The sequence below is a fragment of the Bubalus bubalis genome, chromosome 5 (genome assembly GCF_019923935.1).
Source record: "Bubalus bubalis isolate 160015118507 breed Murrah chromosome 5, NDDB_SH_1, whole genome shotgun sequence".
In the NCBI taxonomy this organism is placed as follows: Eukaryota; Metazoa; Chordata; class Mammalia; order Artiodactyla; family Bovidae; genus Bubalus; species Bubalus bubalis.
The window spans coordinates 128,365,245-128,390,367 of NC_059161.1; the positions used below are offsets into that span (position 1 = coordinate 128,365,245).

Below are 25,123 nucleotides of genomic sequence, written 5' to 3' on the forward strand. Positions count from 1 at the left end.
CCGCGGAATTGGCCCTCTCGGGGCTGGCGTCCCTCCCGGCTTGAGGTCACTTCGGCGAGGGGACCAGGGGGCGAGGAAAGGTGATCTAAGTGACTTTTGCATTTTCTTCCCAACCAACTTGGTTTCCCGTTGAGCCACTGGCCCTTTGTTTCAATAGCACAGAGCACTCTAAATGAGCCCAGAACTTGTAGTTCCTGCTTCGTGGTGGGTTTTATCAAGGCCGTGCAAAATTAAACCTTAAGCAGTGAAGTTTTTAAAAGTTGCTTTTTCTCTCAAAAAAAAAAAAAAATAAAACGCGTCCCCTGCTCTCCTATAGGCAGCCTTTATTAAAGGCCCGAAGCTGTAGCCGCCACCACCACCCCCTCCCCACCCGGGTTCTCCAGGGAATGCGGATCTGGGCTCCTCGGGGTGGGGGCTGGGCGGCGGGCTCTCCCCACCCGGCACCAAATTCCAGCGCCTCCCCCCGCGGGTTCCTGGACGGCTCTTCACGCTCGGAAGCCGGGCTTGCACTTTTGCGCCCGTCCCTGAGCGGGGAAATCAACGAAGTTCCTCGTCTAGATCTGCCCGGCCCGCCTAGTAACAGCGCCGCTCCCCCATTGGCTCATGCTAATTCCAGTTTCCTCCGTCTTTCTCCGGGGTTAGGGGGAAGCTCCCTCCTGGACCTGGAGTCCGTCCCGCCGGAGTGGGCGATCCTCTTTACGACCCGCTGCCCCTAGCCGTGGCCAGCCTGCCTCGGGCCCGGGTGCGGGCACACGCGGGGCTCGGGCCCCTTCGCCTCCCGCCCTCCGGGACAGAAGCAACCCGGTGGTAGCGCGCAACCCCATAAATCATCCCGGCGGCCGCCGGGTCGGGATTTTATGAATGAAAAGCAACCCCGCCGCCCTCGTGCACGGGCTGATGCTCCGAGGCTCCCGCGTGCTGGGGCCCAACGCGAGCCTGGGTGCCCAGGGAGGGGGACACGGCGGTGGGCGCGCCCTTGTCGGGCCATCCGCTCCTCCCGAGGCGTGAGCCCAGGGTAATTACCCTCCTGGACCCGGAATATTAGTAACCCTGATCCTCGGCGGGGGAGGGGCGCGGGAATCAGCTCTGAAAAGTGAGGGGGTCTTGTCCTGTTGTGTGCGCCCTTGCGAAGGGGAGGGGGGGGCTTTTTAATCCGTTTTCTTTGAGCCTTTAACGTTAGGGTATCAGATGGTTTGATGACACTAGACTACATTCAGAGGGAAGTTAATGAACAGTGTTCTTAATTTGGGGCAGGTAGAGTAAAAACTAAAAAAAAATGTTAAGACTGGGTAAGATGTCCTTTTATTTTAAAAATAAGCACCAGAGACTGAATCTTTTCATTTTAAAAAACTATATTCTTTTATATTCTTAGAAGTTTGCGATTAATATTGGGGACTCGCGTATAGCCACGAATATATATAGGTTTTGTTTAAAATCATCAGATCAATACACCTATTTCTTTAACTTGTAATTGTTCTGATTGTTGCCAGACCCCCGCCAACCGCCTCAGGCTCACGAATGCAGCCCCCGGGCAAATTCTAAAGGTGAAGAGAGGTCCACACCCCCAACAAAGCCAATTAGGAAGTTTCCGGTGGTCTTCTCCCAGGCGGGGAGGCGACTAGTATTTCCAGCGATTTAGCTTAATTTTTAATTTAAAAAATGAGACAGGACAGAGACCACTGTTTTGCAGCCTTCCTTTCAGAGTGTTTTTCTAGCTGTTAAATTGCCGGCACAGGGCGGGGACGCGGGGGGAGGGTTGCGGGCCCCCCGCAAGAATGGACTAGCTAAGGTAGGAAGACAGCGCGCAGATCCCCCAGGCGAGGAGGACAGGGCGAAGGAAATGCTGGCCACCATCTTGGGCTGCTGCTGGAATTTTCGGGCATTTATTTTATTTTATTTTTTGAGCGAGCGCATGTTAGGCTGAAAGCCCTTTAACTTTGGGGGTTACCCCTCCGGCATTTGCACAGACCCCCCTCGGTGCGGGAATGAAACCTCCACCGGAGTTGTCGGCTCTGCCGTGAGTCCCTGAATGGTAAATGGTTCCTGAAATTTACACGTGTTAATGAAAATGAAAGAAGACAGACGCTAAGATTCCTTGGCTGCCTCCTCCCGTGGGTGCCCTCGTGGCGTTCTCGGAAATGCGCCCATTCTCCCGGCTCAGAGTGTCACCGAACCCCAGCGTCCCCCCTCCATGCGGTCTCCCCCAGCTGCGTGTGGCCTGCCCGCCCTCCTAGTTGTCCCCCTCTGCAGAGCCACCTTCACCCAACCCCCCAAATCCTGCGGGACCCGCTCGGGGAGGACAGACCTCCCCCCAACCCCCGCTCCTGCACCCCTCTTCCCCGGCGGGGAGAAAGGCTGCCTTAGGACGGTTTGCATTTCTATGAAAACCCGGCTTCGGGGGCAACACCGCGCGATGCAGGCGCGGCGCCTCCGGGATGGCTTTTGGGCTCTGCCCCTCGCCGCTCCCCGGCTCTCGGCGCCCGCGCCCCCTCCCCCTGCGCCCGGCCCCCCTCCTTCCCGCTCCCATTCTCTGCCCGGCTTTGATCTCTGCTTAACAACAGTAACGTCACACGGACTACAGGGGAGTTTTGTTGGAAGTTGCAAAGTCCTAGAGCCTCCAGAGGGCTGTCGGCGCAGTAGCAGCGAGCAGCAGCGTCCGCGCGCTCCGGCGAGGGGCAGACGAGCTCGAGGGAGCGCGGGGCAGCAGGAGCCCGAGCCGAGCGCCGACCCAGCCCCGGACCCACCGCCGCCCTCCGGCCACCTAGCCGAGCCCCCAACCATGGCACACCAGCTCCTGTGCTGCGAGATGGAGACCATCCGCCGGGCGTACCCCGATGCCAACCTCCTCAACGACCGAGTGCTGCGGGCCATGCTCAAGGCGGAGGAGACCTGCGCGCCCTCGGTGTCCTACTTCAAGTGTGTGCAGAAGGAGATCCTGCCGTCCATGCGGAAGATCGTGGCCACCTGGATGCTGGAGGTGCGGGGCTCCGGGCGGCTGTCTTAGCACTTTCCTGCGACTTGTTGCGCAAACCCACTTTTCTTTGCCACTCATCTCCCTCCCTTCTCTCCCACCCGAACTTTGAAGTTTGCCAGAGTGTTGCTAGGAATCGTAGTTCCAAAATATATAGATATTCAGGGTATTTTTTTGAACAAGGAGGGGGTGGGGGTGGGGTCGTTAGATAATTATTTTCGTGGGGGGGGCGGCGGCTGTCGAAGAGGGGTACCCTGGGAGAAAGCCACTGCCCGGGCACCCCAGTTGGCTTCGGGGTGCGGGCCTGTAGGCTGGGCGTCCTTTGTGGCCCCCGCCGGGACCTCCACCGCGCAGCCCCGCTGCGCCTCCTCTTGCCGCCGCGCGGCTGCTGAGCCGCCAGCTCCAGGGGGAGGGGGCATAGATTTGATTTTTAAATTAATATCCATGGACACGTATGCAAGGGCAGCTCGTGCCAGTATTATGCGCCATCTTTGTTCTTTTATTGCAAAGCAAAAGTGTTTATTAATAATTGGGGGCAGGGTGGGGGCGGGGAGCGGCCGGCCAGGCGCTTGGGGCCGCCGCGAGGGGCCGCGCCGCCGCCGGGAACCAGCGGGAGGGGCACGGGGACAGAGCTCGGGTAGTTGTGGGGGGACCCCTCTCGGGAAAGGGGGCCCCTTTGTTCAAGCAATGGGTCCCGGGGCGTCCCGCAAGGCCAGCTTGGGCCGGAGAGCACGCCGGGCTGCAAGGTCGCGTGGCCCCCAAGACGCTAGGAATGGACCCTTATCTGCCGGGATCTCAGCTTGGGGGACCTGTCTGGAGCGAGCTGGGGGCCAGGGGCACGTTTGCAGGCTTTCAGAGGGCTCCCCGGGGCACCACAAGTATTTTAAAATAATTTTTGTAAGTGCGGCGTGGTGCCCTTGCGAGAGGGAAACGGCGCCCGCGCCCAGGGGGAAGGGGAGCCCCCGAATTTGAATTCCTGGGGCTCTCCCCTGAGCCCGCAACGAGCTCCCGACTCCAGGCCTGGGTAAAGGACAGTCTGAGGGTCATTTTCAGGGGATTTTTATGTACCCACTTAATTTTTTTATATTTTTAAATATTTTTTGAAAAGATGACGTCTGGGGAAATGCGGCGCGGCGGCCTGGGACGCCACCTTTGTGTCTCGCAGGCGCTGCGAGCGCGGCGCCCAGCCCCGCGGCCCTCCCCGCTGCCCTGCGCCCCATTTTTTGCCGACCCCAGGTCTGGTGGCTCCCGAAGCACCCACGCGGGCCGGGGTCCCCGGGGCCCACAGCCCGCGCGCGGCACACGCCGCCCAGCCGTGCCCGCTCCCGCCCCCACTGTGCCAGCCTAGCTGGGACTTTCCCTTTCAGTTTCGGGGTGGGTGGGTATTGGGGACTCCCGGGGAAGGGGGGCGCGGCGGCGGCGGCTTCTGCCGCCCCCTGCCCCGACCCTCCGCGCGCTCGGGGACCCCGCAGTCCAGTGGCCCTGGCGCGAGCCGGGTCGGGGGGCGCGAGGTCTCCGCAGAGGGGGCCGGGCGCTCCCGGCGGCGGCGGCGGCGGTCACGGCCCCCGGTGCCCCCCGGCAGGTCTGCGAGGAGCAGAAGTGCGAGGAAGAGGTCTTCCCGCTGGCCATGAACTACCTGGACCGCTTCCTGTCGCTGGAGCCCGTGAAAAAGAGCCGCCTGCAGCTGCTGGGGGCCACCTGCATGTTCGTGGCCTCGAAGATGAAGGAGACCATCCCCCTGACGGCCGAGAAGCTGTGCATCTACACTGACAACTCCATCCGGCCCGACGAGCTGCTGGTAACCCTGGGACCCCCGCCACGGTCCCCGAACGCCCCGTTAGCCGCGGGACCCCGGGGTGGGGGAGGCGCGGGGGTCCCAGGTGGGCCGCCGAGAGACCCTCGGCCCCCGAGGAAGGCGGCCGCACGGGCGGGGCCCCGCGCCGCCCCGCAGCCGCGCCGCCTCCCCCCTGTCTTTCTCTCCGACTCCCACCGCCTCTGCGCCCCCAGCTTTGCGAAAAGTGGGGGGCGCGCGCCCTCCAGCGGCGGCGGCGGGGCGGCGCCCGCGCAGTTGACCCGGCCCCGCGTTCCAGGTGTGGGCGGACCCCTGGTCTCCGCGGGCCCAGGGTAGGCTGAGTTTAGGGCAGGACCCTTGGCGAGCAGCACCGTCCCTGCTCGGAATGTGGGGTCGCGCGCTGTCCCCCTCACTTCCTGGATCCTCCAGCGACCCGCATCCCCTCTCCCCGTCCACTGGGGTCCTCGCCTGCGCCTCTCGACATGCGTTTCCCCCGGGTCCGCAGCACATGGAGCTGGTCCTGGTGAACAAACTCAAGTGGAACCTGGCGGCCATGACCCCGCACGACTTCATCGAGCACTTCCTCTCCAAAATGCCGGTGGCCGAGGAGAACAAGCAGATCATCCGCAAACACGCGCAGACCTTCGTTGCCCTCTGTGCCACAGGTAGGGTGCTGGCCCCCGCCGCTGGTGCCCGGGAGGAGCTGCTTGGCCCCCGCCTCGGTTTCCCCGTTGGTGGAGATGGTCCCTGGGACCCTCCCGTTCTTGGAAGGTCTCCTCTGTCCCCTGTTCTGGGGAGCAGAGAGGGCTGGGCTGCTTTTAAGGGCTCCAGGGAGGGGGGCGTTGCCTCCTGTGCGGGGGCAGCAGAGCCTGGTCTGTTACCACCCAATGCCTGGGGGCCGCGGGGGCGGGTGGCCCGCCTGCCTGTGTCCAGCTGCTCTAGCTTCTGCTCCCCACTGCAGGCAGGGGTCACTCTGTGCTGAAAGGGGTCTACCTTGGCCATCCAGCCCCCACTGTCCCCCTCCCCACCCGTTCTTCCCATGTCCTCAAGGAGCCTGAGCTGCGGGGTCCCCCTCCTGGCCTCTTCCAAGCTGGGCCACCTGCCAGGGGCGCCTCCAAGGGTGGGGAGCGCCGGCCGGCAGTGCCTGGACCACGTCCTCTGGGCCGCAAGCTGCGGCCCTCGTGCGGGGGTGGCCAGCAGAGGCGCTTGTCTGCCTGAGGCCCTGCCAGGGGCGCCGGCTCTGCTCCCTGCTCTTCCTGGGAGCGGCTTCAGAGCGCCTGGGCTCAGGCCGCTGCGGTTGGCAGCAGGAGCCCCACCCACCCACCCCCTGCAACTCGCCTGGCACCATTCTGGACCATCCCTGGGGGACCCTCCCTGGCAGGGCCCTCTCCCCAGCCCCCACGCGGCCAGTCACTCAGAACCCAGGGAGACACAGATGCCACCTCCTGCTTCTCCCAGCCCTGCTGCCTGAGCCCTTTGACCCCTTCCTCCCTTGGATCCCATGCTCTGGGCCCAGGACTCCTGGGGACCCTGACCAGGGACCCAAGCCCCATCCTGCCCAGCTCTTCTGCAGGCCGTCTCTCCCCCTCACCAGGCCTCAGCAGTCAGATCTGTCGGGGGCTCCCTCTTGGCAACCTGAGGACCACGCTCCACCAAAGAGGGGTTGACATCTTTCACCCCCTCCCTAGAAGGGGTGGGGTCCCCCACCCACCATCTGATGTCACTCTCTCCATGTCCAGGGGCTCTAGTGGCTGAGGTTTCCAGGTTAGGGGAGGCGGAGAGATTGTGCTACCCGCTTCTTCTGCCTGCTCAAGGCGTGAACTCCTCTAAGAAGGACCCCTCAGAAGTCCTGCCAAGTGAGCCGTGGGGTGGGGGCAGACAAGAGGCCAAAAACATCTCAGTTTGGATGGATCTGAGGGGTGAGGGTGCCCCCTCCCCTGGCTCTCCTGCCCCACAGCACCCACCCTTGGGCAGGGACAGTGTGGGGGGGCGGCTCTCACACATGTCTCCCCGGCCTCCAGGGGCCAGCCCAGCAAGCGGGCAGGGAGGCATTCTCTGGCTGGGATGCCTCCGAGAAGAGAAGCCTCCAGAGATTTGCAGGCAGCCTTTTATGGAGCTGAAAGTGGTTCAGAGAAACGACCAAGTTTCCCGCAGATAATGCAAGGAACGGTTCCTGCACGCGCTCCCCCGAGGATGGCTGGGACAGCCCGGAGCCCCCCCCCCAACTCCAGGGACCCCTGGGAAGTGGGGTGTGTGGCCTGGGTGGGATGCAGACAGCACAGAAGCTGGGCACAGAGGCCATGCCCACGCTCTGGTGGCTGTCTGAGAACCGGCCCAGCCAGCGCCCCTGGCCTGAAGTTACACAGATACCTTCTCACACCTGGGGTGAAAGGGGGGGATGGCCTGGGGTGACTCAGCATTTCATCTGCAGCAGCATTTGGGGGGGCCTAGGGAGCAGCACCCCCCAACCGGGTCCTGAGCTGATGAACTTAAGCGGCACAGCTGTGTGCTTTAGTCACAAGTGGGGGTGGGAGGTAGTTTCTTGGATGAGAAGGGCATGTTACAGCCTCAAACAGGTTTTGTGAAGTGGAGGCATGAGTACGTGTCCCAGGAGATGCTTTGCCCTCCACATAGCAGGGGTCCCGTTAGAAGGTGCTGGAGAGGGGGGCGGGTGTCTGCTCCTCCTGGTCCATGTGCCTGGCAGACCTAGGTTCCTGATTAGGTGCCCAGGGGTGGTGGGGCACATCACCCACACACCGGGTAGGGTTTTGCTCTACTTCTAATGTATGTGTCCACGTGTGCACGCTCTGTGCTCAAGTTTTGCTCAGTTGTGTCCGACTCTTTGCAACCCCATGGACTATAGCCCACCGGGCTCCTCTGTCCATGGGCTTCTCCAGGCAAGAATACTGCAGAGGGTGGCCGTTTCCTCCTCCAGGGGTATCTTCCCAGCCCGGGGATTGAGCCTGGGTCTCCTGTATCACCTGTTCCGGCAGGCAGATTCTTTACCAGGAGTGCCACCTGGCCCATGGGTGTATGCAGTACAGCGTTTCTTGTGAGGAGCACCTCTTTGAGGCTGGCACAGTACCAGGATAGGAGAACAGGCCCGAGGGGGGTCAGCTCCAACGCCCACTGGCTGTGTGGCCCACTGGACTCTTGGCCGCTCAGTCGTGCCTGACTCTTGGCGACCCCATAGACTGGGCAGCAAATAGGAACAGCACACACATACGCACGCTTATGCTTGTGCACACCGTCCAAGCATGTCATCCCTTCCCTGCTGGACGGGGCTCTCAAGGTGCAGCCAGTCAGAAGCCGTGCTCTGGCCACAGCGATGTCTGAGATTCTGATGGGCCCTGATGAAACGCTCCCAGGCTGGGTGGACCTGCTCCTGTTTAGAGGGAAGTGGGGGGCACACCTCGCGGGGGCATTTCTTTTTTAAGTGGTTAGAGCGTGCAGCCCCAACTTTGTCTCCCCTTCAGGGCTGGCTGTCTTTCTCCCCTCCCAGCCCTTCTGCAGGCTCCTGCTCCCTGGAAGGAGGCCCTGGCTGTTCGCTCTTACAGTGAAATCTCAAGCCAGGCAGTGGGGCGGGGGCGTGCTCCCCTGTCCCCTGGGGGCCGCATTGCCTTTGTGCCTTGTCCCCTCCCACACAACTCAGTGGTGCAGGGTGAGGCGGTGGGGACTGACCTCCTAGAGCCCAACTTCAGGCCGAGAGGACCCCCTCCGACCCCCATTCAGATGCTGAGATCAGAGGCCTCCCGCCAGTCATTCCTCGTTGAAAATGACAGAGGTAGCCTGCAGGCCCTGGGTCACTTCAGTGTCCTTTGTGGCTTTTCCACCTTCCATGACACTGTTCCCCCTGAAGGGAAGCCAGGTGTGCGTACAGCAGGAAGTGGCCGACGGGTGACCTTGGCTGGGTGCCACCCAGGGAGCCAGCCTCCGCCCACCGCCCCGCCGCCTGGGTGGACATTTGCCCAGCAGCGTGGGGAGAGCTGCTGAGGACACGCAGATGCAGTGATGAAGTCACGCTGCACCCCTCCCAAGTCCCTGGGTGCGGGTAAATGGAGTGAACATCTGGGCACGGCTTCCTACGTGGAGGGTGGCCGCCCCGGTGCTTGGGGTTCGCGTTGTAGAGGGACACCGTCTTCCTTGTGGGTGTTCCCCACCTTCTTACGACTCTTCTATGTACTGTGTGAATAAGCGATCCGTTCATAGGCTTACATGCCAAGGGGCCTCCGCCAGCGGTTTTCCTGGTCTGCTTTCCTGGCGTCTGTAAATGAGCGTCTCAGGCCGTGTTCGGGGAGCCTGAGCTGACTTGCTCTCTCTGCTGCCCAGGGTGATGACCAAGGCTGGGGCGTGGGGAGCCTTGCCGACTTTCTGACCATCCCTTTGAAATTTGCAGGACAGGCCGGGGTGGGGAGCCCTGAACACAGGGTCCCGGGGCACCCTCACTCAACCCCCTTGCCTCTCTGTCTCCCCGTGCCACAGACGTGAAGTTCATTTCCAACCCGCCCTCCATGGTGGCCGCCGGGAGCGTGGCGGCCGCGGCTCAAGGCCTGCACCTGGGAAGCGCCAACGGCTTCCTCTCCTATCACCGCCTGACACGGTTCCTCTCCAAGGTGATCAGATGTGACCCGGTGAGTCTCCCGCTCCCGCGTGGGCAGGGGGCCTGCCCGGCTCTGGGCACTAGAAGTTATCAAGGGCCTGGGAAGCAGGGCCCACGTGGAGGATGGATGGACCGGCGGCTGTCTGCGTCTGGCAGCACGGGCCAGGCTGCGGCCTTGGCAGAGTGCCTGGGGGCACTCCACGCCCTTTGCCGGGGGGTGGGGCTCCTTTGGGGAGAAAAGACTCCAGGAACTTGTCAGTGGGTAGGAGGGTGGTCCCCGGGGGCCCCTGGAGCCTAAACCCCTCCCGGGGTAGGGGAGCCATCCAGGAAGAGGGGCCACAAGGCAGGCGGGGTCAACGGTCCGTGCCCTAATGCCGTGTGGGGTGGGGACCGGTCGAGCTTTGTCCGGGTGACAATGTGGATGCCCGATAAATGGAAGCTTTACAAGGGCTCCTGTGAGGTCTCCCTCCACGGCGAGCCGCTCCAGACAACTTGTTTTTATGGCCCCTTTTGAGAGGCTGCTTCTGTGAAAGCCAGAGTCCATTGTCTCTTTTTCCTTAAAGATGCCATTGTCTTATCCCCCATTCTTTTCCTAAACAATTAAAGTGACAATTACAAGGGTCGGGGGCATTTACCAAATTAGACCAGCAAGGTTTGGTGGCGGGGGAGTCACACCGGCCCTGCCAGGGTCCCATGGGGGAGACAGTGACCGCCTTGACCCCCGTCCAGGTCTGGCTCGGGCTGCTGGTGATCCCCCCTCGAGCAGGCGGGAGGCAGAGGAAGGCGGGGTGTGGGGTGGACGCCCGCCTGTCCTCTGCCAACGGCGCTTGGCCGCAGCCTGCGTGACCCCCAGAGGAGGAAGCTTTCCTGTCTGGAGGCGTGGGCATCTCAGAGAGGGAGTCCCGTGGAAGGAGCAGGCATCTCAGCCTCACTGCCAGGGGTCAGCCTCAGCCAAACACGCCACCGATGGTGCTGTCCCCAGACAGTCGTAGGAAATGACTGCGTAACCCCTCATTTGAATAGAGATTGTTTTAATTAGACCTGAGACAAAGGCTTCCCGGCTGAAGGATGGGGCAGTGGGGGAATCGTTAGTCTGGTGACCAGGTGACAAACAGCACTGAGTTCAGACAGAAAGTTCTCGGTGGTGGAGGCGTGGCCCCGTCTGCCTTCCACGGGATGAGGCTGAGGGGGCTGTGGGGTGCGGGGCTCCGCAGAGAGGGGCCCTTCCTGTACCCCTCTGCTCTAGCTCCACCACACGGCCCCCCGAGTTACAGGGGCAAGTGAGCTGTCCCCGGGAGGGGAGGGGCCTTCCTGCTATGGTGGTGGTGGGGCTTTCCGGAGGCAGTGGTGGGTGTTTGAATGGGAGCCTGAGGGGGGTGTCGGCAGTCTTGGGTCCCCCGCCACACCTTCCGGGCCTCAGTTTCCGCTTCTGTAAATGGGGCCATGTGCACATACATGCCTTCTTCCTTTGCCGTGATGAATATTGAAAAGGTGTCTCGGGAAGCCTCCCCAGCCCGTAATCCCTGTACCCGTGGGAGATCCCCAGGGGTTCACTCAAGCCCTCCTGGTCCAGCTTCACTTTTCTGGGATGATGTTCACCGTAGCCAGCCCCATCTAGGTGGATGCTGGGGGTGCCTTCCCATGCCAAACCTTGCTCCTCCAGTGGGAAAGACATGGGTCTGGGCTCCGGACTGCCCTGAAGCCTTCTCCTGGTTCCAGAAGAGAAGGCCTGTGTGGACTCTGTTTAGCCCGGGAGCCATGGCCACCCGACTGCCAGAGGCGCCTTTGAGCTGCTGGGAGATTTGCCCCCGGGTGGGACCAGCAGAGGCCCACAGCCTCCATGGTTCCTCCTCCCCCTTGAACTCGTGGGGTGGTCGCTGCGGGAGGAGGTCTGTGGCAGGCGGGAGCCGTGCCTGGCCGGAGCATCTTCCGGGATGCAGGCCCGAGCAGGAGAGGACGGCGGTAAAGGACCCAGGTCCCACAGGGCCGCCTGGCATTCATCCTCTGTCAGGCATGGCCTAATGCTTCTGACGGCCGTTCATCACGGGAGGCTGGGTTCACCACCGGGGCTGACATAACAGAGGTTAAGTCCAAGAAGCGGGGCCTCAGAGGGCCTCCTGTCCGGGCTCAGATGATGCTGCTGAATGTGCTGAGGGGGCCGTAGTGGGGCCAGTGGGAACCTGGGGGCTGGGCTGTGCTGGGGGTCCGGGCAGGTGGGCAGGGTCAGCCGTGTCCACCGGAGCCCCTGGGTCCTGAGCGGGCTTGCCACCGCCTGGGTGATCTGTGGGCTCCTTGGGCCAGGGCAGGGGAGCAGCTGGTGGCCAGACAGGGTCAGCACTATGGATCCTGGGGTCTGGAGTCTGAGGGAAGCAGCATTTGAGGTTAGTGGAGCCCCTTCTGAGAGCCCCGTGCCCACCCCCCTCGCCCAGGACTGCCTCCGCGCCTGCCAGGAGCAGATCGAAGCCCTCCTGGAGTCCAGCCTGCGCCAGGCCCAGCAGCAGAACTTGGACCCCAAAGCCGCGGAGGAGGAAGAAGAGGAGGAGGAGGTGGACCTGGCCTGCACGCCCACCGACGTGCGTGACGTGAACATCTGAGGGTGCCGTGGCGAGGGAGGGGCCGCCCCGGCCTGGCCCCCTCAGGGGGAGAGCGGCCCCCTCCTCACTGTCCTGGTGTTTTCCTTTGCTCTTTTTCCCTTCCATCTCTGACTTAAGCAAAAGAAAAAAGTACCCGAAAAGCTGTCTTTAAAAAAAAAAAAGGAGAGGAAAAAAAAATAGTATTTACATAACCCTAAGCTGGAGAGAGGGAAGAGGGTTGTGCTACAAAAATAGAGGATTTTAAGCCCCGTAATCAACTAGTTTTGATGTTCATGTGTTTGTGTCTCCGTGTTGTAAGAATAGACATTAACACAGAAGCGAGTCTGCGGGAGAGGATTAGATTTGATTCTTTATGTGTTTAAAACAAACAAAAAAAAGCATAAAAATGTTTCTTAAAAAAAATAATAGAAAAAAGTCCACATCCCATTTTTAAAGTAGAAGAGGATTTTAGATAGGGGAGCATACTCGTGTGCTTTTCTTAAGGACACGGCTTTAAAGCAGTTCTAGGCATCCTGTATCTTGCTTATGCATGTAGTCACTTTATAAGTCATTTGTTTATTTTATTTTGTAGGTAGGCGTGTAACCTTCACCTTGTCAATGGCTGATGTAATGTAACCTCTCGGCTAGGGTAGCATTAGAGTTTGGCATCTTGGAAAGGCTAATCCTCTTTCTCCCTGTGGACTGACCACCGGGGGGGGGTCTGTCAGGCGCCGGCCTGCATCACGGTGACGAAGGCCGCCACCAACTCCTAGTCCACTACCGGAAAGAGAAACCGCAATAGTGACCTAATATATTCTATTTTTATAATCTTCATATTTTTGTAGTTAACCTGTTTATGAGATGCTGGTTTTTTGTTTTTTTTTTCACTCAACAGACCTGCAGCCTGCTTATATCCAGGTGAAATCTACAGCTGTTCTGTTCTGTTTTGTTGGTTTGTTTTTTTTTTCCTTCTCGATATTCCAAAACCATTCCATTTCAAAGCACTTTCAGTCTCTAGGTGACATCTCTGCTTCTGTGGTGTGTGGAGGGCGGGGAACAGTTTCCTCATGGAATGGTTTGGGGATATTCCAGTCCTACGGTGCAGACAGGACGAAGGCAGGTGCTTGTCTCTGTGGCGTTAGCGGAAGGCGGGTGACGCTTCGGAGGCCTGGGCTCTGGTCGAGGAGAAGAAAGTGTGCACTCATTCTTCACGTTGCCAGGATGCTGTGTTCCTTTCCTTTTCTGTAGAGAAGCTGAAGTTTAGGAATCCTTCAGTGCCAACTGGTGTTTGAAAGTAGAGGCCTTAAAGGTTTGCCTAGAGAACCAGCAGTTTCAGAGTTAACTTTAGATGTTTTGCAACGGAAGGTTTTTAAACACTAAAATATATAATTTATAGTTAAGGCTAAAAAAGAATATTTATTGCAGAGGGTGTTTGTAAGGCCAGTATGATTTATAAAGTAATGCAATCTCCCCTTGATTTACACACACACACACACACACACACACACTTTTCTGCCTTAGATGTCGCAGGTGTACGACAGTTTATTAAAGTTAGATCCTTTTATAGGAGAGGGGGGGAAGATCCCGAGAGAAAAACACAAAGACGTGAATTCAGCTGATCTGGCCTGTTTGGTGTTTCCCAGAGCGATCCAGTTGGAGAGGCATCAGTTTCAAGGACAAGTAGGGTGCTTGGAGACAAGTTCAGTTCTAATACGATCTCCGACCCCTCCTTTCATAAAAGAAACTTAGCAACCGATAGGTAATTTGCACATCTTGGCTGTGTACCTTTTTGTAATTATTCTGTAGGGAGTGTTTGAAGGGAGCAAGGAGGTGAGAGTGGAAGTGTGCCGAGGGGAGGCGGGCGGGGACCACGCGAGGGACAGGCTGCGGCTCCGTTTTCTTTGTTCGCTGCTACCGATGACTTCCCAGAACAGTCTGGAAACATCCACGTTGCTTCTCTTTATCTTTCACATTGTTTTGCTGCTATTGGAGGATCAGATTTTTTTTGGTTTGTTTTACAATGTCATATACTAGCCATGTTCTAGTTTGAATTTTCTCATAGAAAAAAAAAAATGTATTACGGATGCCTTTTTTTTGTAGGTTTTTTTTTTTTATGTGATCAATTTTGACTTAATGTGATTACTGCTCTATTCCAAAAAGGTCCCTGTTTCACATACCTCAAGCTTCACTTGGCCATTTGCAGACCAGGCGGTCAGGCTGTCTGACCCACGGCCTCCTGCTTCGGCAGACAGACACGTGGACGAGAACCCAAACAAAGGGGCCCGGTGGGGATCCCCGACCCCCGGCCATGTTCACGAGGACCCCTGGGCGTCTCTGGAGACAGGCCATGTCCGTTTCCTCTGCCCTGCGCCTGTTGTGCTGGACTTTCCACCTGACCTGAGATTGACCGTCCAGTAGGTTCTACAGCTGTGTCGCTCTTTGCGTTTAGCTATGAAAACTGCATTGTTGTTGTGGTTGTTGTTGTAACAAGTGTGTCTCCATGTGCCACCGTGGTGCTGTGCTGTAGGACTTGCTCATTTGGCATGATTGCAATCGCTCCCGGACCATGTCTCGGTTTGGGGTGTGTTGTATGTGTTATATTATTAGTGTTCTGTTTGTGGTTCTGGTCATTATAGCAAAAAAGAAAAAAAAAGATGCTCATTTAGAGACTTCAGATCTCAACGATAAGCCAGCTAACAGGGCTGTATGCCCAAGAGCCGCCAAGCACGCTGCCGAACCAAAAGGACTTGCGCTGTCCACCGCAGCCCCAGGCGGGGCAGCCGCGACCCCCAGGCCCCTGGCGGGTGCAGCCCCACCTCACCCACCCTGCAGCCGGACCCCCGCTTGCGCTTACCTCAACCCTCCTGGCTGCGGCGCCTCTGTCTGAACCAAACGGGGTCCGAGCGGGACGATCTGTCCATGGCCAGGGGTGGGGGAACGTGTGTGCTCTGAGGCCAAAGGCGAGGGGGGGGTCTGGGGGCAGTCTGTTCCGGGGTGGCGAGCGGGCGGGCGCTCGGGGGGTCTGTGTGTGTTTATGGTCGCACACCGCGGTGTTTCCCAGCACAGACATGTAACCGGCACGTTTCCAGCAGGAAACAAGACAAACGTGAAAAGTCTAGAAATAAAATTGGTAAAACCCCAGTGCAGCGCCTGCTTGTCTGTCTCCTGGGGCGGGGTGACAGGTGGGCCACTGCGGACACCGGGGCCGGGTCGGGCCGCCCCAGGCGCCATGGGGTGTCGCAGGGTGTCTGCCCGCCTCCCTGGCCTCCACCCGCTAGGTGGCAGGACGTCCAGTTGTGACAACCAAGAACGCCTCGACATGTCAGCGGTCCCCTGGCGAGCAGCAGGGGGAAATCCAGCCCAGAGGTCTGCGGTGGGGTGGGCCACGTGAGGCCCCCAGAGATGGGGGACATACTTGCAGGTGGCCCTGACCGCTTCAGACAGCGGCTCGGGGCCCAGTCATGCGACCGTACTGTCCCCCAGTGGATCAGCCCATGCCCTCCCCAGTTATTTGCAGATAGTCAAGTAAAGTTGGCATTCCTTAACTCGTCTGGCGCAAAATGCTGTTTGCTCCAGGTGAATCGTGGCCTCAAGGGGCCCTGAGCCCGGGGGAGTGACGTGAGTGTCCAGTCTGCGGTCCAGTGGCCTCCACCCGGACCTGGCGGCCTGGGAGGGCTGCTGGACACCTGCGAGGCCTCCTCTGGGCTTCAGAGGCCTGCGAACTGTCCACATTCCCAGCGCCAGGGGGAAGTAGTATGTGAACCCTGGTCCCAGCCCTGCGGGGGCCGGGGCCTCTTCTCAAAGCCTGGGGGTCCCCGAGGTGCCCTCCCCTCCCCTGACAAGCGTTCACTGACCTAGGAGCTCAGGAGCCAGGAGCAGCCCTGGGTCACGTGGCCAGTCCGCCAGTATGCACCAGGTCAGCTCACTGCAGCCCTTATGAAGCCCCTGCTGTGTACCAGGCTGCAGGGAGAGGGGTGGGGGACCATGAGTCCGGGGAACCTGTAGCTTCTGGGAGAGGGTAGCTGGAGGGGCTTGAATTGCAGCCTCCTCACACCAGCACTGCCAGCTGGATGTGGGGAAGAAGGCAAGGTCCCTGCCCCGCGAGCCCGCTGGGCGCTCTAAAAGGGGGTCCCATACGGCAGGGACGGAGGGATGGAGCTGCGGGGTCGGGGGCACCTGAAGGCCAGGGCCCGGTCTGCACCTCTGCAGTGGCTCAGCCCAGGACGTGCCCAGCCTTTGTCAGCACCAGGGCCCAGAGACGTTGACGGTCTGTCCCCGCGGACTGCAGGCCTGGAGGGGCCCAAGTGAGTGTCTGATGCCACCAGGGCCTCGGGCAGTTTCGGGGGGGGGGGGGCGGGGGCTTCCCTGTTGGCTCTGTGGGTAAAGAACCCGCCTGCAGTGCGGGAGACACAGGAGGCACAGGTTCAATCCCTGGGTCCAGAAGATCCCCTGGAGAAGGAAATGGTGACCCACTCCAGTCTTCTTGGAGAATCCCATGGACAGAGGAGCCTGACGGGCTGCAGTCCATGGGGTTACAGAGTCGGACGTGACTGAACACACCTTCCTAGAGGCAAGAGTGATTGCGTTAAGTTCCAGTGAGAATCGACAGAGGAAGCTGTGGGGGCAGGGGGTGGGGGGAGGTGGATGCTGGGGCGGCCGGGGCTGCGGGCTGTTTTATGGAGTCTAGGGTTTCAGGTGGAAGATCTGTTCGTGGGTTGACAGGTCGGACAGTGGAAGGAACAGGGCGTGACGGGGAGGTGGCCCTTGGGTGTGGAGCATGGGAGGCGGGGAGCCAAAGCGGGGGACCCCGTGTGGATGAGATGCATGACCCCCAGCGCACAGAGGGTCTGGGCTGAGGGTCCTCCGGGGCCCATCTTTCCAGCACCGAAGCCCCTGGGAGGAGGGGGGTGGGCTCCCTTCAGTTGTGCTGCATGCCCAGAGCTCTCCAACTGCCACCGTCCCCTTGGGGCCCCCTCCTGGGACGGCAGGGAACGCCCCGTCCCCTGGCGGTCTGGCTGCCCCTTGCCTGTCATGGAAACAAACCCGGGCCTTTGCGGGGCTTTGGAGACAAAGCTGTGCCATGTCAGTCCACCGTCCCCTTCCAGAAGCCTGGTCTCAGTTGGGCCCACGGCCACTCACCTGGGGCCTCCCTGCCTCCCAGCCGGTCTCCCTGCCTCCGGCAGCCCCTCCACCCTCTGCCAGACCTCCCTGGGGCTTCTAGCTCCTTCCGGCTCCGTCTGAGGTCCTGGGGCCTGGGCCCGTCTCTGGGACCTCGCCCCCATCTCCCCCAGCGTCACCCCCCTCTATCCCCGAAGTTCCCGCCCTCAGGACTGCAGGACACGCCGGAGGACTAGACCCCTTGGGTTTTGTGTCTGGAGTCCCCTCCCCCAGGTGACCTAAGACCCTCTGCCTGCATTCCCCACCCCACCCAGACGGGCGGCTCTGGGTGGTCCGGGAACCATCGCACACGGTGCTTCCCCGCTCCAGACTGTGAGCCCTGGAGGAGAGCCGTCTGGCTGGTGGGGTGCGCCCCTGGCCTGCACACAGTGGGGCCGCGTGGAGCTGCAGAGGCCCTTCGGGACCCGGGTGTGGTGGGCAGGCCCCTCGTGTTGTGAGGAATCCGGGGCTGGGGGCTCCCCTGGAGCTGGCCAGCTCCTGATCCTGCCGAGGAGGTCCAGTAAGCCCCGGGACACAGCCTGTGTGCTAAGGCTGGGGCGGGGGGTGGTCCCTGGGCAGGCATGTTTGCAGAGGAGGTCACAGTCAGGCCCTGGGTGACCACGGCCTCGGGCCAGGCTCCCACCTCCCCCCAACCCCGACCCTGTCCCCCTGGAAGCCAGGCAGCCATATCTCTGGGCCCTGCAGGTGGCAGGGGTCGGCTGTCCCATCATGAACCCAGCCCCAGCTCCGGGGGGCGGTGAGGGGGGGGCGCCTGTGTGGGGCGTGTGTCCCGCACGCTGGGCCGCCTCCGAGCGCACAGGGCTTTGTCATCCCAGGAATGCCTTTGATCAGGAGTTGGTGCAGGGGGGACGCAAGCCGGCCCCTGGCCTCTAATCCGTTCCCACAGTCCCCCTGCCCGCTGGCCCCTGCCCTGAGCCACACCGGGGCCCAGGAGACAATAGCTGCGGCCGGTGGGCGGGCAGCTGAGCGATGGGGCTGGAGGCCCACATCCGGGGGCATTGTCACCGCCAGCCCAGGGCGCACGGGGGGACGCAGGAGCCCTCACCGAAGGGCTGCCACCGGCCGGGGCAGCTCAGCTCGTCCTTACGAGCTGCAGCTAACGGCAGCCGAGATGGCCTCTCCAGGGCGGTCCTCCAGAGCAAGACCCGTTTAGGTGGAAGGTCAGCCCACAGCCTGGAGCTCGCCAGGCAGTGGTCCTCCCGGTCCCATCGCGGGAGGTCAGTAGCTCAAGTTCACCAGTCACGCCCTGGGGACCAGATATCGTGCTATGGGCCAAACACGTCACTTCTCCCTAAATCTTAAATCAGCCCCCAGGGATTGCTGACAGGCAGGGGGCATGCCGGGGATGGGTCCCGCGGAGCCCACGTTCACTCTGGGAGGGACAGTTACCCCATCTTCCAGGTCAAGGGTTGGCAGGCTTTCCACAAAGGGCCAGGCCAGGCAGTGGGCACTTGGGACTTCACAGGCTCTGTTCTCCATGCAGCTCCTCGAACCTGCTGCATGGAGCCCCGGGCACAGCCAGCCTCGGTCTGGGTGAGGGCAGGACTGAGCCGACCTCTGCAGCAGGTGTGGAAACAGGCCCAGAGAGGTGAAGTCACTGAGCCAGGACCACATGGGGAAGTGACGGAGCCAAGCCAGTGGCCGGGTTTGTGTCTCTGGGGCCTGCGCTGCCCCCCCCCCCCCCCCCGCATCAGTCAGCCTGGCTGCCTGCTGAGAAGGGCACAAGGGCTTCAAAAATGCACTTGAAGAAAATGCACGCAGCCTTCATTTGAGCGTTTTCACCCTATGCCAGTGCTAGAGGAAATCAACCCTGAATATTCATGGGAAGGACTGATGCTGAGGCTGAAGCTCCAATACTTTGGCCACCTGATGGGAAGAGGTGACTCATTGGAAAAGACCCTGATCCTGGGGAAGACTGAAGGCAGGAGGAGAAGGGGACGACAGAGGATGAGATGGTTGGATGGCATCACCGACTCAACGGACAGGAGTTTGGGCAAACTCCGGGAGGTGGTGAAGAATAGGGAAGCCTGGCATGCTGCATCCATGGGGTCACAAAGAGTCGGACGTGACTGAGCGACTGAACAACAACCACCCTGCACTTAGTGCTTCCACTCAGGGCCCTGATGTGCCCGGAGGCCCAGGGGCTGGGGTCAGGTCCACCCCAGGCGTCTAGTCAGCGGTCCCTGTGGTCAGCGCAGCATCCTGGTCAGCCAGTCGGGAGAATGGAGGCCAGGCCTGCTAGCAGCGGCATCTGATGCGGTCAGTGGTTGTTTGAAAGACACACCCTCTCCCCCATGAGCACATTCAGAGGAAAAGATCCAGCAGGTGGATCTCAGCTCTGCAACTTTCAGGCTGTGTGGCTTCTCCTTCTGGGCCTGGACTTTCTTACCCAGAAGATGGGGACTGTCGTGGGACTTCCCTGGGGGTCCAGTGGTTAAGAATCTTCCATCCAATGCAGGACACACGGGTTCGATCCCTGATTGGGGAACTAAAATCTCACATGCCTTGGAGCAACTAAACCCACATGCTGCAACTGCTGAGCCCTCGACACACAGCTATTGACAGAAGCCCATACAAGGCGATGAAGATCCAACAAAGCCAAAATTAAAAAAAAAGAAAACTGGCACAGCTCTGTCTATAAGAATGGAGGCTCCAGGAACGCGTGCTAACGTCTGTGACACGCCCAGCGGGAAGCGAGATGGGCTCTGTCCAGTGCCCGCCTCCAGGGGGGATGGGAGGACCGATGACTCAAGGTCCATGCGGCCCTGAGCACACACCAGCTGCATGGGCATCACTCAGTAAGGGGCCCCGTCCCGCCAGGGCCATCGCCGTCACCCCGCGCAGTGTCCAGCTGAGCAAGGAGGCCCCACTGGTCCCCGAGGGCGGTTCCCTCCCCTGGCAGTTCCTGGTCTTCATGCCTCTCTCCTGGTGTTGCCAGCCCCCAGATTTCACTCGGTGGGAAGCACCATTCTCAGCTCCGTGGCTTTGGGGGGACTGACCGCCTCCCAGGCCCCAGGACAGGCGCTGAGGCGCTCACAGCCAGCAGCACATCCGCCCCCTGGGAAGAGTGGCAGGTTCAAGGCTAGATGTGAAATTTAACAGCCAGCGAGACTCGGGGAGAGATTTTTCTGGAGCTTCTGGCAAAGAGAGCCCTCCACCCTGATCCTTAGGACTCTGGGGGTTGGCACGGCCCTTCCGCCGCCTTGCGAGGGGCCACTGAGTGGAGCCTGAGCGCAAGCTTGGTCAGGCAGGAGAGCAGGCGGGGGACCAGGCCTCCAGGAAAGCTGCTGGATCGAGCCAGCCCCCCTTGTTCCAGGAGCCCAGGACTGTTCCTTACTGTTGGAGTTCGTCTGATGTGGCCTTCCCGGCATTTTCAGAGCTTAACTGCCCCACGGTCTGCATGTTTTCGACCTATTTCCAAAGAAGGTCCCATTCCCAGGTGCCAGAGGCTGGAATGTTCTCGTGTCTTTTAGGGGACACGGCTCAATCCAACAGGTGTGTTTGAGCTCTCAGAGCTAGGGAGCACATTCGTGGAGCACCCCATGATCTCAGGGGTGCACGTCCACTGAGAAAAATGGAAGTTCAGTAAATCCTGGCTGAAAGGGTGGAGACACCCGCCACAAAGTCTTCAGTTTCGTGGCTGTTTACCCGAGCGAGGGGTTCCCCGCTCCGTCCCACTCTTTAGTCAGCAGACAGGACCACATTCAGGTTTCACTACGACCCCGGCACCCACAGCCCAGCCGACGTGATCGCGGGGCACCCAGGAGCTGGGGCTGAAGCGCTGGCTCCACGGGCCCAGGGACAGGCCAGCCAGGGCCTGGACTCAGGTGAGGGGTAGTCACCATCAGGGCTGCGGGCAGCGACTGTCCTTCTTGGAACCGTGACGTCCCTACTGACCCCATAGTACCGATGGCGTGGACAGGACCCTGCTGCCCTCGGGTCCTGGCCCGGCATCTGCGCAACGCTCACGTCCTGGGGGAACTGAACAGAGCGCTCGCTTTTCTCTGCCCTGATCAGACTCACTTGGGGACTCGTCTCCTGGGCTGCAGACTGGTTCCTCACTTCACTCACTAAGGACTGGAATAACTGTGGAGTTGGGACCACCTTGCCTGTTAACTTGCAGCTTTTGATCTCTCCAGACTACACAGTGTTCTCAGGCAGGGTGGAAGAGACATTCTCCGGGGTGCTGAACGCAAACGAAAGTGCCCAGTGAGTTGTGCCAAGGTCACCTCCTCCAGGAAGCCTTCCTGCCCTCCTTCCCACTCCCTTATTCCCCAGGCAGAGCTGAACACACCCCCCACGCACATTTCCAGACTCCCCACCCATACTTCAGCGAGCCCTGCTCACAGGGTTGGGGGCAGGTGCTGGTCCGTTCTGCTCCCGCCTCTACTACCGCAGCCAGCACGGGTCCCGACCCATAAATCCATCCGCCTCCACTCCAATCAGCTAGATGCAAGACTGGTCACACAGACAGGCTGTGAGTTATCAGAAAAATGAGGCTCTGTCCTGGCTAAGGATAATTCATGCAAAGCGCTCGACCCCCGCTGTGCTTAGTGAGGCCTGAGGTCGGCCACTTACTGCAGCCGTCGGGTTCATCACTCAGCTCAACCGGGTGCCCCATGCCTCCATCTGCAGCGGGGGTGGGGGGTCGGGGGGGGAACAATGGCCCCACCTCGCAGGCTTTGTGGACGCTTCAGGGACCTGAGGAAGGTCAAGGCGGCCCCGGACAGCCACTCGGCAAGTTAAGACTTCTTATCCGTCCCCCAGATCACTCCATTCTCTCCTCACCGCTGGTGGAGAAATACAACAGGCTGAAGGTGAAATAACTCAGTGTGGCGGCTGCCACCCGGCCCCAGGTGAGTGAAAAGCCCTTCAGCCATCACGGTGCCTGAGAGCGTAGCCCCGAAGGGTAAGTTTAGCTGGAAGGTGGATTAGTCCGCTTATTCCCAATTATAATGTTCAAGAAAAACAAAATGGAGTTACTTCAACTTTTAAGTGGAATGGTGTTCTTCTCTCCCAAGTCAAGTCTGTCCAGGCAGCCAGACGGGGTGGCTCTTATGGGCTGAATGATGCCCCTACCAAAATTCATAGTGGAGAATGGATCCCCAGGACCTCAGAATGTAAAGCCGTCATCAAGGCAGACCCCGATCCAACAGGGCTGCGGTCCTTAAGAACACAGGATGCCCACATGAGCACATGGGGAGGAGATGGCCATCTATCACGCCCAGGACAGAGGCCTCAGGACGGACCAGCCCTGCCCACACCTGGGTCTCGGATTCCAGCCTCGACTGGGAGACAGCAAACACCTGCTGTTTAAGGCCCTCGGTGTGGGGCATCTGCTGCGGCAGTCTGGGCTGACTGATAACGTGGCAAGAATATGCTGGGGGGTTTCCGATGGGGGAAGAGCAGGCCTTGGGAAACCTGAGCCCCCCAGAGAGGGGGTGAATCCTTGGTGAAATCCAAGGGTTAGGTGGACAGGAAGAGATGGGACAGGATGTGGGAGGTGAGCAAGGCATGGAAACCCCTGCAAGAAAGACAGGAGCAGGGCGCCATTTCCTTCTCCAGGGGAGCCTTCCCGACCCAGGGATCAAACCCACGTCTCTTGCGTCTCTGCCAGGCAGGTTCTTTATACCATTAGCGCGCCACCTGAGAAGCCCAGAACCAGGGCATGCACCAGGCTCCTGTAACTCGCAGTCAGCCAGTGGGCACCTCAGGGGCTGGTTGGCACAGCTGCTAGGGGACGACATCAGGGGGTCCCCCTGGCTTGGCCCTGCCAGGCGCAGGGGTGGCTCCATCAGTAGCTGCCTGTCAAAATTCTGGTATCACAGCCCCAAGGGACAACTTCCAAAAGAGATCCCGTCTCCTCCTTCCCCCAAAGCCCTGCAGCATCCTCCACCATTCCATCAGCCAGAAGAGCAAGCTCTCTGGACCCCGTGGCTGGAGGCAGCATCGTGGGGTCAGAGTGTGAGCGACGGAGCGGGGACTCTATACTACAATCCAGGACGTCTCTCCGGTAAGCAAGGTTTCCAGGCCACGGGGTCTCATCCTCCAAGAAGGAGCTGGGTGGGCACAGGGCAAGCCCAGGGTCCAGAGGCCCTGAAGACCAGCGACAAGGCAGCTGAGCCCCACGGGATGGGGGAGAGGAAGGGGCTGCTGGGGGGCTGGCTGACACCGGGCACGGGAGAGGCCGAGACGGGGCAAGAGGGAAGGGGGGAAGGGGGGAAGGGGGACGCGCGAGGGGCTGGGAGCACGGGCAGGGGGCAGCAGGACCGCCCTCCCACGGAATCCGCCTCCACGTGTGTTAGTTGAAGCCGGACACAAACACAAGAGGGGGCCGCCTGGTGTGACCCTGGTTCCTGAACCCCAAATACCACGGAGGAAGGAACGAATTCACCAGAAGTCGCATCAAAAAGGTCCCAGACAGCCTTTGGCTTTAAAATATGCTGTTTATTTTTTTTTTTCTCCAATTATAAAAATAATACATTATCCAAACAGCTAGCTTAGGAAACACAAAATTCCACCCAGGAAAATGACGACGAGAGCCCTCCACCCCGCTGGACGGAGACGAGCTGGTGGTCTCTGCGACGACGGCATAGCCGAGGCCCGGCCGCCCAGAGCTGAGAAGGGGCTGCAGGCCAGGAACGCACAGCGAGACGCACGGGGCGGAGCTGCAGCGCGTCCACCAGCCTCAAGACGCCGACCCGCCCTCCTGGGCGCCCGGGAGCCCAACGTCCAGGCCCCGCAGGGACCCTCAGCAGCTGCCAGGGGAGCAGAGCGCACCAGATGCTCTGGGAGGATTTTAAAAGCTGGACTAGACTCACAGCAACCCCAAGGTGCCTGCATGCGGAGCGGCGGCCTTCAGATCTCCCCCGGGACCATTTTTAACGACGAGTACCGCCCTGCACCCGGGGACGCGGAAGAGCATGTCCCGGCTCCCCGGGCACAGGGCCGGCCTCTCCTCCTCTCAGCCAGATGCCCACGTCCACGGCACAGGAGGCAACGAGCACAGCACTGTTCGCAGGCAGGGACCCCGGGCCTGTGGGTGTGAGCGTGCGTCCCAGGACACCAGGAAACAGGACGAGCACCAGGGCCGGAGTCCCAGTTCTGCCGCCCGCAGCCCTTGGACCGGGCGGTCTCTCAGGCCTTGGGTTCCTCTATAAACCACCAGTAACGCCTGCCTCGTGGGCTCCCGAAGGGAATAAATAAAACACCAGAGGCAGGTCACAAAGCGTTGGCGCTTCTCAAGAGTCACTATATGCCACAGTACCCGTCACTCCTGCCATGCCAACCCTGTCCCCTCATTTCTGAAAAAACAGCCCCTCTGAGCACTGACCAAAGCCTGAGGAGGAACAGGGGTGTTTCTTCCATCCAGAGCCAGGTCTGGATCCAGCCAGGCCTGCCAGGTGGCAGGAACCCATGTGCCGGCGGCCGGACCCTGGAGCAGAGACGAGCAGCCCTCGAGGGCTCTGCCAGGGCCGCGCCCAGAGTGTGGGGCAGACAGGACCTGACCCAGGACGGGCTTGTGCGGAGGGGCCCCCGGCGGGGGAGGACGCAGGCCACGCGGGGGGACCTCGGGGAAGGGGGCCCTTTCACCGGCCAAATTGGACCCGACCCTGCAAAACGATGGATCCTCCCCACTGTCTTGCTTTTAATCACGTTTTTCAACACTTAACACGTGAACATCTGCTCCTTGACGTCCCCTCTTTGTTCATCTGTCGTCCTCAGAATGAAAGTCCAGAACCTTCTGTGCTGATTTTAAAGTCGGGCTGAACGTTCAGTAATGAACAAAGCTGGAAACACAAGAGGAAAAAGGTGGCTTTTTAAATGAGCGCAGACCTCTCTCTAGGCCACCACCCTCCACGAGGTCCTCGCATCTGCTCCCCGGAGGGCCCCGTTTCCTCACATTGAGGTATACGAGGACTTGCTTTATGGACCAAAGACACGGCTCTGGTGGCCCCAAAACCACCAGCAAAGGGAGCCCCCAGGGCACCCAGCTACGCCTCAGACAG

At 60.3% G+C, this 25,123-nt stretch overlaps 2 protein-coding genes across 5 annotated transcripts in view; one reads left to right on the forward strand and one right to left on the reverse strand.

The window, feature by feature from the left end:
* LTO1 (LTO1 maturation factor of ABCE1) overlaps positions 1 to 25,123 on the reverse strand; it is a 67,770-nt gene that overhangs the window by 36,952 nt on the left and 5,695 nt on the right. For 2 of the 4 annotated variants that reach the window (XM_006072358.3, XM_025286864.2), the window contains exon 5: positions 23,541 to 24,904. The exons of the other annotated variants lie outside the window; for them this stretch is intronic. In XM_006072358.3, the coding sequence (XP_006072420.1) occupies positions 24,836 to 24,904 (69 nt within the window). In that variant the 3' untranslated portion in view covers positions 23,541 to 24,835. Of the gene's footprint in view, positions 1 to 23,540; positions 24,905 to 25,123 lie in introns of those variants that run through there. 4 annotated transcript variants of the gene reach the window in all.
* Positions 2,553 to 15,077, forward strand: CCND1 (cyclin D1). The gene is made up of 5 exons (XM_006072357.4): positions 2,553 to 2,977; positions 4,554 to 4,769; positions 5,269 to 5,428; positions 9,246 to 9,394; positions 11,793 to 15,077. Exons 1-5 carry the CDS (start codon positions 2,780 to 2,782, stop codon positions 11,955 to 11,957), a joined length of 888 nt encoding a protein of 295 aa, XP_006072419.1. The 5' UTR covers positions 2,553 to 2,779; the 3' UTR covers positions 11,958 to 15,077.

What these genes read in the sequence shown, in the direction of transcription:
- CCND1 (XM_006072357.4), top strand. Translation starts at nt 2,780, where the DNA reads ATGGCACACCAGCTCCTGTGCTGCGAGATGGAGACCATCCGCCGGGCG. An exon ending in TCCGGCCCGACGAGCTGCTG is followed by an intron (nt 4,770 to 5,268) that starts GTAACCCTGGGA and finishes CCGGGTCCGCAG; the next exon opens with CACATGGAGCTGGTCCTGGT. An exon ending in CGTTGCCCTCTGTGCCACAG is followed by an intron (nt 5,429 to 9,245) that starts GTAGGGTGCTGG and finishes CCCGTGCCACAG; the next exon opens with ACGTGAAGTTCATTTCCAAC.